General features: G+C 43.5%; 2 protein-coding genes across 2 annotated transcripts in view; both read left to right on the top strand.

Moving 5' to 3' along the window:
- The window catches only part of LOC143942162 (Fc receptor-like protein 3), a 178813-nt gene that overhangs the window by 93796 nt on the left and 63829 nt on the right, over nucleotides 1-21188 (top strand). The window lies entirely within an intron of this gene.
- LOC143943388 (high affinity immunoglobulin gamma Fc receptor I-like) lies at nucleotides 656-15453 on the top strand. Its single transcript, XM_077465122.1, has 8 exons — nucleotides 656-855; nucleotides 1012-1118; nucleotides 6179-6304; nucleotides 7376-7396; nucleotides 9098-9361; nucleotides 10928-11197; nucleotides 13470-13751; nucleotides 14887-15453. The coding sequence occupies exons 1-8, from the start codon at nucleotides 656-658 to the stop codon at nucleotides 14976-14978; spliced, it is 1362 nt and encodes a 453-aa protein (XP_077321248.1). The 3' UTR covers nucleotides 14979-15453.

A 21188-nucleotide genomic window follows, 5' to 3' on the forward strand; every position in this document is an offset into this window, starting at 1 on the left:
ACACTTCCTATTGGGTTCTCTGAGGATCCAGAAGACTTCGGTGGTGGGATGATGAGGTGATCATTTGGCGCGGGCTCAGACTGCAGATCTGGATCCACCAGGAAGTGGCCTTGGTGAAGACCATGTGAATAGCAGAGTTGGGGAGTATGAAAAACCTTCATAAGGCCTTCATTTCTTTTTAAATAAGAGCTGAATGGTTGATAATGGGTAGAAGGAAGAGGTGGGGTTCTTTCTTAAAGATTATAAGTAAGCACACCTTCACCTTATTCCCTAAACTAAACAAACATTAACTTTCAAATTGAACATTGACTCTGCAAGGTCAACAGCCTCTTCTCCTTTATCAACGTCAAAAAATGAAGATAATTTCTCTACAGCAATTATGTTTTATTTTGACTATGTGTCATCTAATTATCTCCTCAGATTACACGGTGCAGAATATAATACGACTGGTGATCTCAGGATTTGTATTGGCTGCCTCTCTGTGCTTCATCTACTTCCACAACAAGTGGTAGAGAAGAGGAAGAACTTCCGAGAAGCTGCCGACATCGGGGAAATTGAATATGAAGATGAAAAAATGGTCTTGGTCGAATGAAAGAACGATTTTTATATTTTCAGTTTTTTATAATATGCTAAAGATATTCTCTCACAATATAATATGGTAAAAAGGCAGAGAGATCTCTATGGAGATCACACAGCTCAACATTTTCTGAGTTATGGGGGATACAGAAGTGGTCACTCCAATCTCTCACCATCAGGAGAGTTTATGAAGAAGGAAATTCGGAGATGTAAAAATGAAGATGGAATCACACAGATATTTTCACACTTTGTCACTTATGACCTTGTATTAGAGACTTTGTATGATATATTTTTTAAATATATATATACTGGTAACGTCCTCATTGTATGCATGGACAGTATAATATAATGGAGTTATGCATGCTACATATAAGTCTGTTCTTAGATTTCCCATGGATAATAAAGAAGTTGGGCTGAGTGTTTTTTCCTCAGCAGGTTCTCCATGGTCAATGTTCATGTAACCGTCTGTATAGATCAGCCATTGGGGGTCCTCTATGAAAACTTGGCCAATGCTATTTATACAATGGAGTATGATGGGAAAGGTAGGAGCTTCGGACGGACATTTTGCTCTTTTAAAGACCATGCAAGCCCTAAAAAATACCAGCCGATCAGCTAGAAATACTCTCAGTTCTTTCTTTACTGTTATGGGCTGACACCACAGTGCATTTTTATGACCAGAAATTGTGTCAACCCTGCCTAGTTGACTTTTGCTGAACTGTAGAACACCTCCCTCTTTCTTCATGTCCTCAACATAGGGCAGAATTGGTGTACAAGTACAAAATAACACTTGAATTCTTGAATGCATGCATTACAATGTAAGGCTCTAACACAGTGATTCTCAACCAGGGTTCCGTGGGACCCTAGGGTTCCTCCAGAGGTTGCTAGAGGTTCCTTCAGCATTGGGCCATTTCTGCCTCTCTGATAAGTTCTCACCGACACCATTGATCTTTTTAGCTATCTGTAAGGAGGTAATTCTTCCCAATGACCACAAGTGTAAGGACCGTTCTTCCCACTGACCATCACACTAATGTATCATGAGTTGTAGAGTTATAATTTTTAGCAGGGGTTCCCCGAGATTGGAGAACTATTTCAAGGGTTCCTCTGTGTTGAAAAGGTTGAGAAAGGCTGATCTAACAGGATCAACGTCATTTTTTGACCTGATCCAACAGATATAACAAATCAGTTTCATTGATATATTAAACAGAACAAAAAGGAGTACATAAAAGAAGCTCATTGATTTGGGTTTACATACTCTTTAAACAGCTCTTGGCTTTTTTTGCACTCTTTTACTTTTGTTTTGTTTTTTTACGTAAGAAAAAATAGGTACAAAAAAATTAACATGAACGCTGCCTGGGCATGTATCCAAGACTTATGGAAGTCTATGATTACACCTTCTTTGAAACCTTCTTTGAAACATTGGTTCTCTAGGATGGATGAAATTAGGACAATGGAATCTATGACAGCGTCTCTCTACGGTAGAGAGGAGGAGTGTAGGGACACCTGGCAGCCATGGACGTCCTTTTCGTGTACATCCCAGTATGATGATTGCATCTCCGTCTAGGTTAGGAATGAGGATTTATAATGGCAGGTCGGTTTTTGAGGGGTGGAAATTCGGGAAGGGGGCGTGGTAGGGTGTTGGAAGCTCTGAAGGTTTTGAGCTTGAACTAGTTGGTTGGGGTCTTTTTTTTTTTCTCTCTCTCTGTTTTTTTTTGGTAGATTTTGTCTCCGGACCCGCATTGTTGGGGTCAGCAGAAAGGTTTCTTCTATCCTAAAGTAGATAAGTCAAGGTATATGTATTATAGGTTAACAATTGATGTCATTTTCACATTTCAGATATACGTTGGAGGTTACTATATGATTTGATAATGAATTCTCAGTAGGGTGGTGTATTATTATTATTATTATTATTATACAGGATTTGTATAGTGCCAACAGTTTGCGCAGTGTTTTACAACATGGGGGCAGACAGTACAGTTACAATACAAATCAATACAGGAGGAATCAGAGGGCCCTACTCGTTAGAGTTTACAATCTAGAAGGGAGGGTATTAATCCATAATCCTTTTTTTTAGCTAAATGTAGAAGGAGGGATTGGGACTTTTAAGGTACAAATTGATTGGAAAATAGTAACAAATATGATATATAAGAATTTTTTTTATTTTATGAATTTACTATGTGCTATTGCTGGTTTATTTGGTATATTTGCTTAGTGATGTTGGTATTGACTTTTTTTACTCTAAAATAGGCTTATTTCCTTTTGTGTTATTATGTATATGCTTGGTTATAATTGAAAATAATATATATTTTTAATAAAGAATTAATTATACTAACAAAAATAAAAATAAAATAAAAATAACATGAAATATAGTTACATAGTTAGTCAGGTTGAAAAAAAGACACAAGTCCTCTTCTTTGAATCCTTTTCATGGCTGTTTGGAGTGGACCTGTCAGTGGAGAGGATTTGGTCTGCCAGAGAGTTAAAGTAGTATATTCACAGTCAGGCACACAGTCTCAGACACTTTTCTGGCTCGGTAAATAGTCTAGGGGTATCCTTTATTATAACTTAAACTTGGATGGGGGGCTGGGTAACCGTGGGATACTCCAGTAACGTTAAGTAGTAACAGACGAAAAACAAGCTCTGGACTGCCGCACTCTTCAGAAGACCACTTTCTTTTATTGGAAAATCACATCACAGCTCAACAAACACAGCGAACAAGGAAAAATTGCTGACGTTTCTCACTAGCTGTAGTACTTATTCATACACTACAGCTAGTGCGAAACGTCAGCAATTTTTCCTTGTTCGCTGTGTTTGTGGAGCTGTGATGTGATTTTCCAATAAAAGAAAGTGGTCTTCTGAAGAGTGCGGCAGTCCAGGGCTTGTTTTTCGTCTGTTGCTAGTGGTAATAACCAGCACCTGTGGCTTCCCATCGGAAGAGACAGTTTACAGCCTGCCTGTGTGCTCCTGGAGCGGTGAGATCCCTTCTCCTTCATATAACGTTAAGTAGTAACTTGAGGACAATTGTCACATACTCAAAGCTTCCTGGCGCAATCCTTGCAGCAGCAAATAATGGACTGAGCCTCACAGGGACACCATAGGAAATGTCCACTGTTCAGCACAGGCTGACAATGATCCCAGAGGCATAGTAGCAGCACACAGTCACTGGGATCTCACATACTGGTCTCTACTGACTAATGCCCTTGGACATGGGTGTAGCATAAGGAACTGCAAAGGGTCACAATCGCAACCCCACCCCTTGCTCCAGGGGGCCCCTGCAGCCTCCCTGTCATGTTATCATATCCTCCACAAAATCCAGCACCGATCTGCCCCAGGGCCCCACAGCCACGCTCCAGTACTGGGCTTGTACTTTTCCTTCCACAGTCCACACCCCTCTGTTCTCATTGGCTGGGGAGAAGCTGTAAACCATTTCCTGAATGGAGAGGAGCACGAGGTGAGAACAGCCCAGGATGGGGAAGTGTCTGTGCTGGCAACACGGAATGGTAACCGAGCTCAGCGAGGCAAGAGAAGGAGAGTGCCGTCCTGTAGCCACGATGGGACCGATGTCACTGGTGAGGTATGACACTGCTCAGTGTCTCCTAATCACTAGCTGAGATTCACTGTACCCCCCCACCCGGGGATGTCTACTTACCCCACTTCCCTGACAACTAGGGGAAGTGTTCTTCCCAACACTGACAGAGAAACCTTCAGAAATTGAAAATCCCATAAAACCTCCTCAGGGGGCCCCTGAAGTGCTGCAGGCTCCAGATTGTGTCACATGGCTTTGCCCTCCCAGATCTAAGTTCCCCCCCAAGCCCCCTGACCCCCCCTCCACCCTGCATGCTATGCCCGGCTGCTGAGCTCCTTTACCATTACAGCACTCTATACCGTTCCTCCTCCGCAGGGCTGAAATCACATTCCTTTACAACACAGCCAGTTAACCATGATCTGCACAGGGTATATCTGCCTACTGCAACTACACCGCCGTTCTGACCAGAGAATTTCACGGGTCAGAAGGGCAACATAAAAGCCAGATACAAAGGAGCTCTGCCTAGTGACCTGCCAGGGGTCCCTGTCTTCTGCTTGTTCAGCTGTAATCCTGGTCTTCTGCTTCTCCAGCAGTCCTCTGATGTAAAGAGGAACTCTGGGAACTCAAAACTCTTAAGCCACTTTGAGTATTTTGGCGTTTGGTGGATGTATATGCACGCACGTTGGATGTAGTGTGGGGGGGGCCCAGGTCAACTTTTGCATCGGGGCCCACGAGCTTCAAGCTACGCCTCTGCCCCTGGACATTTGGGTGCCTCCTTCCAGCATCAGCCAGACATGTCTCCTGTGGGCTCAGGGGCAGGGAGTAGGAGGGAGGCGCCTGTGCGCCCACAATACACAAGCCGCCCCGGTAAAAATAGGCATGCTACATATAGATAGAGGATTTTTTCTTCAATGGGTTTTCCATAGTCAATGTTCATACAACCATCTGTATGGATCAGTCATTGGGATCCTCCATGAAAACCCAGCCAATGTTATGTATACAGTGGAGCATGATGGGAAAGGGAGGAGCTTCAGACGGACAGTGAGTTATATAGACCCCAGCCAATGGTGAAATTCTGAATACTGCAAAAGGATAGAAAGGTTTAGTTCTGTCTTAAGGTGTTTTTAACCACTTCAGGTCCGGACACTTTCATCCCCTTCCAGTCCAGACCAATTTTCAGCTTTCAGCGCTGTCACATTTTGAATGACAATTTTAAAACTACTATCGGCTATAATGAATTGTCGGGTCCCGGCAATACAGAGAAAAGTCATTGCAGAAAATGGCATTGGACCCCCCCCCCCCCCAGCTCATTACCAGGCCCTCACACAGAGCAATGCACTCCGAGCCCATCCTTTTTTGAAGCCTCTGGCTCTAATCATTGGAATCCATGGTCCGGGTCCGCTTTGACAACAAAAGCCTGGAAGCTGATTGGTTTCTATGCAGAGCTGCAGCAGATTTTGCACCCTTCAGTTTTAGTAAATCTCCCCCAATATATTGCAGTGTACCAGTCTTGTCAGACAATGAATGTGGACACCGCATTAAAAGACTTGTGAACTGATATCTATCACATGTGTGTTCCTTGGTTTATTACATTTTAAAATGGGCTTTAAATTGTATCCCTAGGCAAAATAAAAAAATAAAAAAATGGTAATCTCTGCAACGCCTGCGCAATTCTCTGGGGGAGACGACGCCGACGTCACCCAAATGTATTTCTCTACATCTCAGCTCACTCCCTCCATCTCCTCTCGTATCTCTCTAATTTACTATCAGATATATCAGTCTGGACGTCACACCACTTCCTCAAACTCAATCTCTCCGAAACTGAGCTCACGATATTTCCTCCCCCAAATGCCCCTTCCGACTTCTCTGTCAAAATCCATGGCACAACTAGAAGCCCACCCCCGTAAGCCAGGGTGCTAAACGTGATCCTGAACTATAAACTCTCCTTTAGCCCCACGTCCAATCACTGTCCAAAGCTCGCCACCGCAACCTCCGCAACATCTCCAAAATACAACACCCAATCCCCCCCCCCCCCCCCGGGTTACTCTTGAATTTTGTTCTCTGCCTCAGTGTAACAAGTTGTGACATTTCCTATCTATAATCCTCAAGAAGTTAGAAGAGTCATAACTTCTGCTTTACTGACAGAAACTCAGAGCTTGCTGGACGTCGCCACCATGTCTGTCTTCATCATCATCGTATTCCTGTGTAAGTACAAAGACATTTCTTCTATATCTTATCTGTGTTTTAGAACATAAAACACAATACAAAACACACAGCAAACATAACATACAACACAATACATAACACAGAGCAAACAGAACATACAACACAATACATAACAAAGAGCAAACAGAATATATAAGACAATACATAACAAACAGCAAACATAACATACAACACAACACATAACACAGAGCAAACAGAACATAGAACACAATACATAACACGCAGCAAACAGAACATACAACACAATACATAACAAAGAGCAAACAGAACATACAACACAATACATAACACAGAGCAAACAGAATATATAAGACAATACACAACACAGAGCAAACAGAACATAGAACACAATACATAACACACAGCAAACAGAACATACAACACAATACACGACACAGAGCAAACCGAACATACAACACAATACATAACAAAGAGCAAACAGAACATACAACACAATACATAAGACAGAGCAAGCAAAATATATAACACAATAGATAACACAGAGCAAACAGAACATAAAACACAATACATAACACAGAGCAAACAGAACATAAAATACAATATATAACACACAGCAAACAGAACATAAAACACAATACATAAGACAGAGCAAACAGAATATATAACACAATACATAACACACAGCAAACAGAACATACAACACAATACATAACACACAGCAAACAGAACATAAAACACAATACATAACACACAGAATACTCTCACAGCAAACACAACTTTGTATCAATCAGTAATAAAATATAAATATTTGGTCCAATTTATAAGAGTTTAAATCAGATTGGTACTTCACCTCACTTTTTTCCAGGTTCGGTTTATTTAGAAAATAGATATACAGCTGACATATGACAGAGGATTCCAGACAGGAGGGAGGGGGACACTAAAACATTGCAGGGGCTCTAGGCAGACAAGATGGGTTTGGTCTCAGCACTCTACATAGGTAAGAGGGGACCACTGAGATATACTGTAGGTGATATTATAGAAGATCGATTAGATATAGGAAATTTAACATTTTGTATTTTCTCTTTTTAGCTCTCATGAAGGGAAAATCTGGTAAGTGCAAAACTGGGATTGGGAACACACAATAAAAAATTGTTGGTAATATTATTATTAATATGTGTAATTGATGTGTAGATAAATTGTTTCATTTGATTACTTGAATTTGTTTTAACTTTGCAATTAATTAACAATGTTCCAAAAAAGGAATGAAATAAATCTCCCTGCACAGGAAGAGGTGTAATACTTGAAATATATTTTCACTTTTACAGCCAAAGTGAGATAATAACGCCCACTATATCTCTACTCAGACAGCAAAGATATCACAAAACCTACTTTGCTTCTGTCCATGGGAATGTCTCCTTATTAAAACCTTTGGTCAGCAACCGCTTTACTACCTTGATGCCACGTCCTCACCCTGTACAGGCTGAGAACCATGAGGAGTATGAAGTACAGTCCATTAGGTTCTGTGGGCACATACAGTACCTTGTGCATTAGAAAGGGTACGGTCCAGAGGAACGCTCTTGGGTCTCATCCTTGGACGTACATGCCCCTGTCCTCCTCCGAGATTTCCATAAACTTTTTCCCCTCAAGCCTGGTGGTCCTCTGAGGGGGAGGGATTGTTGAGGAGGGGGTACTGTCAGGGCTGGACTCAGTCCTTCCTTCTCTGAGCTGGCCCTCAGTTGTCGGCTAATTGCCAGCTCCTATCTCTCCAAAGTTACTCAGCTGTTGATGATATCCTGCTCGTCAGTCCTGCCTATTTAAGCCTTCCTGCCCAGAGGATCTTTGCCTTCACCTTGGTAAACATCACAGAGACTATCTCCTGCATTGCTGTTTAAAGACTGGCTTTGCTGACATCCCTTCGGACTCCAGATCCTGCTTGCTGTTCCACTACATTGATCCCTGACTTCTGGCATGGCTGACTATCCATTCCGGTTCCCGAACTCTGGCTATGTTTTGAGTATGTTTGTTCTATATACATTTGTGATTTATCTGTACTTCTATCTCGTTCTGATCTCATGGTTTCTGACAAATACATTGATCAGTTGGCAGCGTTGATGGAGTAGGGAAAGTCCAACAGCCTAGTTGTACAGAAGCTGATCAGTGGATCAATTTCCATCCTCCAGGCCCTATGTCACTACTGAGTTCTTGTTATTTTTTTAAGAACGTTAATTACTTTCTTCGTCTTTTTGGATTGTAAAGTGAATGTCTTAGATTTTGTTAACTTAAATTCTCTGTAGGATGCATTGTTAAATATTGTGTTATGCAGGGACTTTTTTCAGCGGGAACATGGGGAACATGGGGGAAAGCACTTCCAGCACCTCCAGAGCTTAATATACAGTATGAAATGGCAGGGGGTTCTGGAAGGTATTGATGCTGGGGTCTATTGTTGCTTGGTGGGGGGGGGGGTCTATTGTTGCTGACCTTTGGGAGGTCTATTGTTGCTGGGGTGGATATATTGTTGCTGGAGGCTCTATTGTGACTAAGGGAAAGCTATTTTCACTGCTTTTCCTGTTTTCATTAACAAATTCCATATAAATGAGTTAGCACCACAAAATGATATGTGGTTCTGTATTCTCTAAAAGGGGTGGTACTGGGAGGTGGATTGGGGGCGTAACCAAGGGATGTTGATTGGAGGTGGGTAGGGGGTGCGGACAGGAGGTAACTTGGAAGGGGGGGGTTTCAAGCACCTATATTCTGACAAATAAAGCCCTGGTACAATCGATGTGGTTATGTGTGATCTCTTTTCTTCTATAGGAGGGGCCATCAAACCTGTGGTGACCTTCACACCCAACTGGGGGAATATACTAGAAGGTGACAATGTGACTCTAACATGTAATGTGACGTCTACTGCACCAGAGGAGCCCCGGACCTATCACTGGTACAAAGATGGGAGCACAATACACAGAGATGAAAAGACCCTTCAGATCAAATTTTCAGCAGAGCAGGAAAGTGGAGATTATCAGTGCCGGATCAATACCGGTGATATCAGTGATCCCGTCACTCTAAATGTTACGATCCGTGAGTGATCTCCTCATCTCCATAATTCCATTATATGATGTCTGTATGATCTTGTAGGAATTCCTCAATCGTTCTTGATTGTGTGGATGGGGGAATCTATTAATCTGGGTATTGACTGTAAGTCAAACAACAGATTCCTCCATCCCCTGTAGGGACATTGTAGGGACATTATAGGGACATTGTAGGGACATTATAGGGACATTGTATTCTTATAGCTTTTGTTGAACGAGAAGGGCCACACGCAGATTAACTCTTGGCTGGTTCCTGCTGAAACAGCTGAATTTTGATTGCTCTATGCCCAGCTTTGTTTTATTTAGTGCAGCCTGCTGGCCGAATAAAAAAATCTGAGCACCACAAACCACAAACGCTATTTAATTCGTTTTACTATTCAAGGGTTAGAAAAGTCAATGTTGATCATAGGGAGAGTGAAGTTCCCCTTTAAAGTGGTTCCAAAGCCTTATCCACCGCTCCCGACTTTCCGAGATGGGAATGAGGGACACCTATGAGCAAACATATGTATGCATAGGACACACCCCCTGTCACACCTCCTTAAAGGAGAAGTATATAGTCAGACTGACACACAACGATCCACCGATCGGCGTGATGCACACCCCCACGGGCGCGTGGCGGTTGTTATCCTGAAGGACATCATATGACGCCCAGTCAGGATAACTGAACCACAGCCCTGCCGTCATTTTGCTATAAGTCGGGAGGGAAGTGGTTAAAAAAGTCCTGGATTCTTTCCTAAATGTACATAATATATCTGGGTAATGACCCTGGGAATCTCCCTTCTCTGGCTGTCACTGAAGGACGGAGTGCCGACTCAGTGAGAGTGCCGCAGCTATGCAGGAAGGTAAGTCCAGGACACTCTCATGTTAGGGCCAGCCCTGGACTCGGGGCTATGGGCCCCAGATTCTGGGCTCTGACCTCAATAGCCACCCCCTAGTGATGCCACTGCCTATAGTGTATACTAAAAAAAAAATTACTGTGCGCTGCTAAAGTGTTTGGGTTGGGTGTAGTAAAAGTGGCAACCCTAAATTCAATCCCCGGCCTCCCCCTTACTGTATATATGGCAGGGAAAACAAAACTACAACTGGTGAAAAGAAAAGGTCAAAGGTTCCCTACTTCCCAAAGCATAATGAAGCAGAAGTCTCATGCATTAATCATGTTGTATATAGACAGAAGTGACTACTTATATACCAACATAAAACTATTACTAACTTTCTTGTAAATCAATAACTAAAATGAATTCTGAATATAGACCCGCACTACAATATGTTACAAAGGAATCCTATTTTTCCTTTTCATAGAATGCTGAGAATACTCATGCGGCCCTGTTTGCCCCATTGTGAGAAGGACTATTAGTGCCAGTGTGACTACCAGGACCATTAACCCTTTTCTTAGTCTATAGGAGGAAGCTCCAGCTGGTCAATTATTTGTATTTTTTTTATCATAATTGGGATAGCGGGAGGATTTATCTATATCGGTCAGGATGCGATTTTCCTTATATATTGCACTGCGTGCTTTACTTTCATTTTTATTTTTTTATTTTTACATTTTTTCCAGGTCATGTCCTCCTCCAGAGACCGCCATCTGCCATCTATGAAGGAGACCCCCTGACTCTGAGATGTCATCATATAGAAGGTTTTATTGGCTCCCAAACAAGATTCTTCAAGAATAATGAAGAGATAAAATCACAATTCCCGGGCTCTGAGTTCCGTATTCAGAAAGCGGATCTAAACACAGCCGGACTTTATAAATGTACTAAACAAATAGCATCTAGTGGTAGATCTAGTTTGTTTGAGCTATCAGATGAATTCTCGCTCTCGGTGAGAGGTGAGTCCCTATAACACAACACATCCTGGGGACAGTACGGGGATCTGGGGATGGGTGAAGGGCTCAGTATGGGGATCTGGGGATGGGTGAAGGGCTCAGTACGGGGATCTGGGGATGGGTGAAGGGCTCAGTACGGGGATCTGGGGATGGGTGAAGGGCTCAGTACGGGGATCTGGGGATGGGTGAAGGGCTCAGTACGGGGATCTGGGGATGGGTGAAGGGCTCAGTACGGGGATCTGGGGATGGGTGAAGGGCTCAGTATGGGGATCTGGGGATGAAGGGCTCAGTACGGGGATCTGGGGATGGGTGAAGGGCTCAGTACAGGGATCCAGGGATGGGTGAAGGGCTCAGGATGGGGATCGATGTTATTATTGGATGGATGGGGGGAGGAGACAACATTTTCTGCTGCCAGCAAGAAACAAACATCTGTTGGCTGCATTTCATCTACAGATAAAGACACGGAGGTAAGTAGCTGAGAATGGCGAATTGGTGAGACATTTATATACAAATACATTTTGTGGGTTTCGTTTAAAGGGCTTTTAATGTATAATGAGCACTTCAACTCGGATTTAATGCTTCGCCTTAGACCAGGGTATAGATTAAAGCCAAAAACTCTTTTTTTAAATGGATGTAAACCCTTCCATATCCCCAGTGAAGTGACTGGCCTCCGGTGCATATTAGTCTTTTGTTTGGCAAGGTGGAGCACTGGTGTTTGTCTTTTGGTTTGTCTGGTGGCCGCTCAGATGTCGGCTAATTGCCAGCTCCTACCTCTCCACAGTGACTCACCTGTTGATGATATCCCGCCCGTCAGTCCTGCCTACTTAAGTCGTCCAGTCCAGGGGATCTCTGCTTTCAGCTTGGTCACATCTCTAGAGACGCTCTCCTGCGTCTCCTTGGCTGACATTCCTTCTGGCTCCAGATCCTGCTTGCTGTTCTACTACGCTCCTCTCCGGATCCCTGACGTTTTGGCTTGTCTGACTATCCGCTTCCCGGCTCCGGAACTCTGGTTATGTTTTGGCCACATTTACTCTGTTTACCTTTTTTTTATTATTATTAAACAAGTGTGATTTAACTGTACTTCTGTCTCAGTCTGATTCATGGTTTCTGTCAGTTTCACTGCCGGGTTCCTTTAAGAGAAATGGTGGCGACTGCACCCGACAGCCGATCCGACGATCGGCTGGGATGCCAAAATTGCATGCTCCCTGGACAGGTAGGTGTATTTATATTAAGGCCACTTTCACACTGAGGCGGTGAGGGCATCGGGGGTAAAGTGCAGGTATTTTTAGGGCCGATTTACCATAAATTTAGCAGCACTAATCAGCCGCTAGCGGGGCATTTTTAATCCTTGCTAGCGGTAGAAGAAGGTGTTAATAGCACCCTCAAAGCACCGCTGCCGAAGAGCTTTACAGGCGATTCCACAGCGCTGCCCATGCATTCCAATAGGCAGGGGTGGTGGAGGAGAGGTGTATACACCGCTGCTTCTCCACCCCAAAGATGCAGCTTGCAGGACTTTTTATAACGTCCTGACAGCGCACCGCCCCAGTGTGGAAGCACTTGGGCTTTCACACTGGAGTGACAGGAGAGGCGCTTTGCTGGGGGGGGGGGGGGTTTCGCTGTCAGCGCGATAAGAATGTGTAACTCTCATCTCACAATGGGTGGTGGCAGCGGGGAGGACGGATATTTTTAAAAGACTCTTGGATGAGCATCTTGATGAACACAACTAAACAGGGATATGGGAAATAATTCTAGACACTGACCCATGTAAACCTACACCGGTGGAACTGGATGGACTATTGTCTTTATTCAACCTTACTTACTTACTATGAAACTATGTAACGATGAATGCAGCCTAATTGTTAATGATCCCCCAAATGCGGTTAGCGCACCATTATGGCGACCAAAGTGCAATGCACCTTTGCAGAGCGTTCCCAAAACACGCAGCAAAGCATGCTTTGTTGGTTGGTTGTTGGAGTTGGTTACTACATGATCGGAAACGAGAATATGTGAATGAATGGCAACACAAGTGAGAGGTGCAGTTGCGGTGCAATGACCGCGGAATTGTCAGTTTAAGTAGTGCAGTGGGGAATATCAAAAAATGGTCTGGTCATGAAGGGGGTAAAATCTTCCGGAGCGCAAGTGGTTAAAGATCAGTCTACCTGAAAGTGATATTTGAGTCATAGATGGAATATGGTGGAGCGAGCCAACTCCTGGATACTCCAACAATGAGAAATGAAATCCATCAATTTATCATTGTCATCCTTTCCTCTTCCAGAGCTCTTCTCTCGACCGGAAATAAAAGTGACCCCATCCAGGGTAATAGAAGGAGGTGAGATGACGGTGAGATGTGACACCAGACTGGATCCGCTCAGAGGCGGCACAGAGCTGAACTTTGCCTTCTACAGAGATGGTCGGACTGTGCGGGGATACGATGTATCTGATACATACAGAGTGCCGTCATCTCAGCTGGAGGATTCTGGGAAATATACCTGTGAAGTGAAGATGACAAATGACACTGTGAGGAAGATGAGTGATGGGCTCTATATCCAGATGTATGGTGAGCAAATAACATTGAACAATCACACATTACCTCTATACAGTCATATACACTATATAGTTAAATCTTCTTGTCAATTTGTATGAAAGGTTGGGGTTATGGTTCCTCAGTTTCTCAGATTCTAATCCAGTGGTCTTCAAACTGTGGCTTGGGGGCCAGATGTGACCTTTATCCAGCCTTTAGAGCACTATTTTCACCCACTGATACCAACAATGGGGCATAATTCCCCCCAGTTTCACCAATGAAGGGGCAGAATTCCTCCCAAAGACATTAACTATGGGGCAAAATTCATCTCAATGACACCAAAAATGGGGCACAATTCCTCCCAATGACCCCAACAATGGGGCCCAATGGCACCAAGGATAGGGCACAATTACTTCCAATGACACCAATGATGGGGCACAATTCCTCCTTTTGACACCAAAGATGGGGCATTGTTTATTCGCACTGACATCGGGACCTCTACTACTACTCATGGCCACAGTCTGGCCCCCCTTATATCTGAAGAACAGTAAACTGGCCATTTGCTTAAAAAATTTGGCGAACCCTGATCTAATGTAATATTTCCAGTTCCTAGAGGGGAAAATTATTTAGCCACAAGGACAGGTCCAGAATAGTTGAAGGGAGCCATTTCACCAAAAAGTGGATAAAAAGTAAATCTGTAGAGGAAGAAGGTCCATCTTCAGGTGTCCATGTCACTGACTGGGTGACATAGGCACTTCCTATTGGGGTCTCTGAGGATCCAGAAGACTTCAGTGGTGGGATGATGAGGTGACCATTTGGCGTGGGCTCAGACTGCAGATCTGGATCCACCAGGAAGTGGCCTTGGTGAAGACCATGTGAATAGCAGAGTTGGTGAGTATGAAAAACCTTCGGAAGACATTCATTTTTTTTAAATAAGAGCTGAATGGTTTATAATGGGTAGAAGGAAGAGGTGGGGGTCTTTCTTAAAGATTATAAGTAAGCACACCTTCACCTTATTCCCTAAACTAAACAAACATTAACTTTAAAAATTGAACATTGACTCTGCAAGGTCAACAGCCTCTTCTAATTTATCATCGTCAAAAATTGAAGATAATTTCTCTACAGCATTTATGTTTTATTTTGACTATGTGTCATCTAATTATCTCCTCAGATTACACGGTGCAGAATATAATACGACTGGTGATCTCAGGATTTGTATTGGCTGCCGCTCTGTGCTTCATCTACTTCCACAACAAGTGGTAGAGAAGAGGAAGAACTTCCGAGAAGCTGCCGACATCGGGGGAAATTGAATATGAAGATGAAACAATTGTCTTGGTCGAATGAAGGAACGATTTTTATATTTTCAGTTTTTTAAATCTCTCACCATCAGGAGAGTTTATGAAGAAGGAAATTCGGAGATGTAAAAATGAAGATGGAATCACACAGATATTTTCACACTTTGTTACTTATGACCTTGTATTAGAGACTTTGTATGTTTCTTTTTAAAAATATATCTATACTGGTAATGTCCTCATGTATGCATGGACAGTGGAATATAATGGAGTTATGCATGCTACATATAAGTCTGTTCTTAGATTGCCCATGGATAATAAAGAAGTTGGGCTGAGTGTTTTTTCCTCAGCAGGTTCTCCATGGTCAATGTTCATGTAACCGTCTGTATAGATCAACCATTGGGGGTCCTCTATGAAAACTTGGCCAATGCTATTTATACAATGGAGCATGATGGGAAAGGGAGGAGCTTCAGACGGACATTTTGCTCTTTTAAAGACCCCGTAAGCCCTAACAAATACCAGCCGATCAGCTAGAAATACTCTCAGTTCTTTCTTTCCTGTTGTAGGCTGACACCACAGTGCATTTTTATGACTAGAAATTGTGTCAACCCTGCCTAGTTGACTTTTGCTGAACTATCTTTCTTTCTTTATGTCCTCAACATAGGGCAGAATTGGTGTACAAGTACAAGATAACAATTGAATTCTTGAATGCACGCATTACAATGTAAGGCTCTAACGCAGTGATTCTCAACCAGGGTTCCGTGGGACTGCTAGGGGTTCCTTCAGCATTGGGCCATTTCTGCCTCTCTGATAAGTTCCCACCAACACCATTGATCTTTTTAGCTATCTGTAAGGAGGTAATTCTTCCCAATGACCACAAGTGTAAGGACCATTCTTCCCACCGACCATCACACTAATGTATCATGAGTTGTAGAGTTATAATTTTTAGCATGGGGTTCCTTGAGATCGGAGAACTATTTCAAGGGTTCCTCTGTGTTGAAAAGGTTGAGAAAGGCTGATCTAACAGGATCAACGTCATTTTTTGACCTGATCCAACAGATATAACAAATCAGTTTCATTGATATATTAAACAGAACAAAAAGGAGTACATAAAAGAAGCTCATTGATTTGGGTTTACATACTCTTTAACCCTTTCCCGCCGAGCGTACGCACATCTGCGTACTCGGCTTCCGAGGGTTATACCGGGATGATGCCCGCACCTGCAGGCATCATCCCGGTACCGTTTTTTACAGCAGGCGATTGGCTATCCAGGCATAACAACCGATGCGGGTAAAAGCCGCTCGGCTGTTATGCCGGAGGAGCGGGAGGGGACGTCCCCCCCTCCCGCCGCCTCTCGCCGCTGTTACCGGTGCTCCCGCTCGATCGGGAGCACCAATTTGCGATCCGTCGGCTCTGGCTGCTGGGGAGGAACTGGAACGAAGCCGTAATCGGCTTCGTTCCAGTCTCCTCATCGTAAACACGGAAGCGACGTCATGACGTCACTTCCCGTTTACTCGGCTGCCAATGGCGCCGGTTTTAAAAAAATATCCGGTATTCAGAATCGCCGTTTTCGGCGATCTGAATACATTGAAGTGTAAAGGAGGGGTGGGGGGTCTTTTAGACCCCCGATCCCTCCACAAAGAGTACCTGTCACCACCTATTACTGTCACAAGGGATGTTTACATTCCTTGTGACAGCAATAAAAGTGATCAAAATTTTTTTATTTTTTTTTTAAACAATTTAGTCATTTAAAAATAAATTAAAAAAAAAAAAAAAAAAAAAAAAAAATTTCAAAGCGCCCGCCGTCCCCGCGAGCTCGCGAAGCAAAGAAAACGCATACGGAAGTCGCGCCCGCGTATGTAAACGGTGTTCAAATCACACATGTGAGGTATCGCCGCGATCGTCAGAGCGAGAGCAATAATTCTAGCAGTAGACCTCCTCTGTAACGCTAACCTGGTAACCGTAAAAAATTTTTAAAGCGTCGCCTATTGAGATTTTTAGGTACCGTACTTTGTCGTCAATCTACAAGTGCGCGCAATTATAAAGTGTGACATGTTTGGTATCTATTTACTCGGCGTAACATTATCTTTCACATTTCGCAAAAAAATTGGGCTAATTTTACTGTTTTGTTTTTTTTTTATTCATGAAAGTGTCCCTTTTCCCAAAAAGTTGCGTTTAAAACACCACTGCGCAAATACCATGTGACATAAAATATTGCAACAATCGCCGTTTTATTCTCTAGAGCCTCTGCTAAAAAAATATATATAATGTTTGGGGGTTCCAAGTAATTTTCTAGCAAAAAATATGGATTTTAACTTGTAAACACCAAATTCCAAAAATAGGCTTAGTCATGAAAGGGTTAAATAGCTCTTGGCTTTTTTTGTACTCTTTTACTTTTGTTTTGTTTTTTTTACGTAAGAAAAAATAGGTAGAAAAAATTAACATGAACGCTGCCCGGGCATGTATCCAAGACTTGTGGAAGTCTATGATTAGACCTTCTTTGAAACCTTCTTTGAAACATTGGTTCTCTAGGATGGATGAAATTAGGACAATGGAATCTATGACAGCGTCTCTCTCTACGGTAGAGAGGAGGAGTGTAGGGACACCTGGCGGCCATGGACGTCCTTATCGTGTACATCCCAGTATGATGATTGTATCTCCGTCTAGGTTAGGAATGAGGATTTATAATGGCAGGTCGGTTTTTGAGGGGTGGAAATTCGGGAGGGGGGTGTGGTAGGGTGTTGGAAGCTCTGAAGGTTTTGAGCTTGAGCTAGTTGGTTAGGGTCTTTTTTTTTCTCTCTCTTTTTTTTTTTGGTAGATTTTGTCTCCGGACCCCCATTGTTGGGGTCAGTAGAAAGGTTTCTTCTATCCTAAAGTAGGTAAGTCAAGATATATGTATTATAGGTTAACAATCAGAAGGGCAACATAAAAGCCAGATACACCCTGTGAAGACTGAGAGACTGTGTGTTAAGGAATGTGTTCTTAGCCCTGTGTAGTGTGTGGGTATGTGGGGGGGGGGAGCTGTATACAGCGCTGGGATGGGAAAGGAGCTCTGCCAAGTGACCTGCCAGGGGTCCCTGTCCTCTGCTTCTCCAGCTGTAATCCCGGTCTTCTTCTTCTCCAGCAGTTCTCTGATGTAAAGAGGAACTCTGGGAACTCAAAACTCTTAAGCCACTTTGAGTATCTTGGCATTTGGTGGATGTATATGCACGCACGTTGGATGTAGTGGGGGGGGGGGGGCCCAGGTCAACTTTTGCATCGAGGCCCATGAGCTTCAAGCTACGCCTCTGCCCCTGGACATTTGGGTGCCTCCTTCCAGCATCAGCCAAACATGTCTCCTGTGGGCTCAGGGGCAGGGATTAGGAGGGCGGCGCCTGTGCGCCCACAATACACAGGCCGCCCCGGTAAAAATAGGCACGCTACATATAGATAGAGGATTCTCCATAGTCAATGTTCATACAACCATCTGTATGGATCAGTCATTGGGATCCTCCATGAAAACCCAGCCAATGTTATGTATACAGTGGAGCATGATGGGAAAGGGAGGAGCTTCAGACGGACAGGAGTGATATAGACCCCAGCCAATGGTGAAATTCTGAATACTGCAAAAGGATAGAAGGGTTTAGTTCTGTCTTAAGGTGTTTTTAACCACTTCAGGTCTGGACACTTTCACCCCCTGTCCCCACCCCCTATCCACCTCCAATCGGGGTCCCGGCAATACAGAGAAAAGTCATTGCAAAAAACGGCATGGGATCCCCCCAGTCCATTACCAGGGCCTCACACAGAGCAATGTGCTCCGAGCCCACTCTTTTTTGAAGCCTCTGGCTCGAATCATGTGCTTAAAAAAAATAACACCTCCCCATTGGAATCCATGGTCCGGTGTCCCTGTATGTAGATCAGGGGGCTGGACGCATGGATAGGGAGGGGACTGTGCCCATGCAACCTCTATGGAAGGGCCGCCACTGACCCAGAATCTGGTGCCGCTGTGGATGGTAGCCAATCAGCTTCCAACTTCAGCTTGTTCAGTAAAGCTTTGACAACAAAAACCTGGAAGCTGATTGGTTTCTATGCAGAGCTTGCCCCGTATTTTGCACCCTTGAGTTTTAGTAAATCTCCTCCAATATATTGCAGTGAACCAGTCTTGTCAGACAATGAATGTGGACTTAAAAGACTTGTGAACTGATATCTATCATATGTGTGTTCCTTGCTTTATTACATTTTAAAATGGGCTTTAAATTGTGTGCCTAGGCAAAATTAAAAAAACAAAACAAAAAAAAGGTAATCTCTGCAACGCCTGCGCAATTCTCTTGGGGAGACGACGCCGACATCACCCAAATCCATTTCTATACTTCTCAGCTCACTCCCTCCATCTCCTCTCGTATCTCTCTAATTTACTATCAGATACAGTGCCTTGCGAAAGTATTCGGCCCCCTTGAACTTTTCAACCTTTTGCCACATTTCAGGCTTCAAATTTTAATTTTTTGTGAAGAATCACCAACAAGTGGGACACAATTGTGAAGTGGAATGAAATCTATTGGATATTTTAAACTTTTTTAGCAAATAAAAAACTGAAAAGTGGTGCGTGCGAAATTATTCGGCCCCTTTACTTTCAGTGCAGCAAACTCACTCCAAAAGTTCAGCGAGGATCTCTGAATGATCCAATGTTGTCCTAAATGACTGATGGTGATAAATAGAATCCACCTGTGTGTAATCAAGTCTCTGTATAAATGCACCTGCTCTGTGATAGTCTCAGGGTTCTGTTGAAAGCGCAGAGAGCATCATGAAGACCAAGGAACACACCAGGCAGGTCCGTAATACTGTTGTGGAGAAGTTTAAAGCCGGATTTGGATACAAAAAGATTTCCCAAGCTTTAAACATCCCAAGGAGCACTGTGCAAGCGATCATTTTGAAATGGAAGGAGTATCAGACCACTGCAAATCTACCAAGACCTGGCCGTCCCTCTAAACTTTCAGCTCAGACAAGGAGAAGACTGATCAGAGATGCAGCCAAGAGGCCCATGATCACTCTGGATGAACTGCAGAGAACTACAGCTGAGGTGGGAGAGTCTGTCCATAGGACAACAATCAGTCGTACACTGCACAAATCTGGCCTTTATGGAAGAGTGGCAAGAAGAAAGACATTTCTCAAAGATATCCATAAAAAGTCTCGTCTAAAGTTTGCCACAAGCCACCTGGGAGACACACCAAACCTGTGGAAGAAGGTGCTCTGATCAGATGAAACCAAAATCCAACTTTTTGCCCACAATGCAAAACGATATGTTTGGCATAAAAGCAACACAGCTCATCACCCTCAACACACCATCCCCACTGTCAAACATGGTGGTGGCAGCATCATGGTTTGGGCCTGCTTTTCTTCAGCAGGGACAGGGAAGATGGTTATAATTGAGGGGAAGATGGATGCAGCCAAATACAGGACCATTCTGGATGAAAACCTGTTGGAGTCTGCAAAAGACCTGAAACTGGGACGGAGATTTATCTTCCAACAAGACAATGATCCCAAACATACAGCAAAATCTACAAGGGAATGGTTCACAAATAAACATATCCAGGTGTTAGAATGGCCAAGTCAAAGTCCAGACCTGAATCCAATCGAGAATCTGTGGAAAGAGCTAAAAACTGCTGTTCACAAACGCTCTCCATCCTACCTCACTGAGCTCGAGCTGTTTTGCAAGGAAGAATGGGCAAGAATTTCAGTCTCTCAATGTGCAAAACTGATAGAGACATGCCCCAAGCGACTTGCAACTGTAATCGCAGCAAAAGGTGGCTCTACAAAGTATTAACGCAAGGGGGCTGAATAATTTTGCACGCCCCACTTTTCATTTTTTTATTAGTTAAAAAAGTTTCAAAAATCCAATAGATTTCGTTCCACTTCACAATTGTGTCCCACTTGTTGGTGATTCTTCACAAAAAATAAAAATGTTATATCTTTATGTTTGAAGCCTGAAATGTGGCAAAAGGTTGAAAAGTTCAAGGGGGCCGAATACTTTCGCAAGGCACTGTATATCAGTCTGGACGTCACACCACTTCCTCAAACTCAATCTCTCCGAAACTGAGCTCACAATATTTCCTCCCCCAAATGCCCCTTCCGACTTCTCTGTCAAAATCCATGGCACAACTAGAAGCCCACCCCCGTAAGCCAGGGTGCTAGACGTGATCCTGAA

This window comes from Lithobates pipiens, unplaced genomic scaffold (assembly GCF_037356315.1).
Source record: "Lithobates pipiens isolate NorthernLeopardFrog02 unplaced genomic scaffold, aLitPip1_a1.2 Scaffold_30, whole genome shotgun sequence".
Taxonomy (NCBI): domain Eukaryota; kingdom Metazoa; phylum Chordata; class Amphibia; order Anura; family Ranidae; genus Lithobates; species Lithobates pipiens.

What these genes read in the sequence shown, in the direction of transcription:
- LOC143943388 (XM_077465122.1), top strand. Translation starts at nt 656, where the DNA reads ATGGTAAAAAGGCAGAGAGATCTCTATGGAGATCACACAGCTCAACAT. An exon ending in GACCTTGTATTAGAGACTTT is followed by an intron (nt 856 to 1,011) that starts GTATGATATATT and finishes TTTCCTCAGCAG; the next exon opens with GTTCTCCATGGTCAATGTTC. An exon ending in CACTCTAAATGTTACGATCC is followed by an intron (nt 9,362 to 10,927) that starts GTGAGTGATCTC and finishes CATTTTTTCCAG; the next exon opens with GTCATGTCCTCCTCCAGAGA.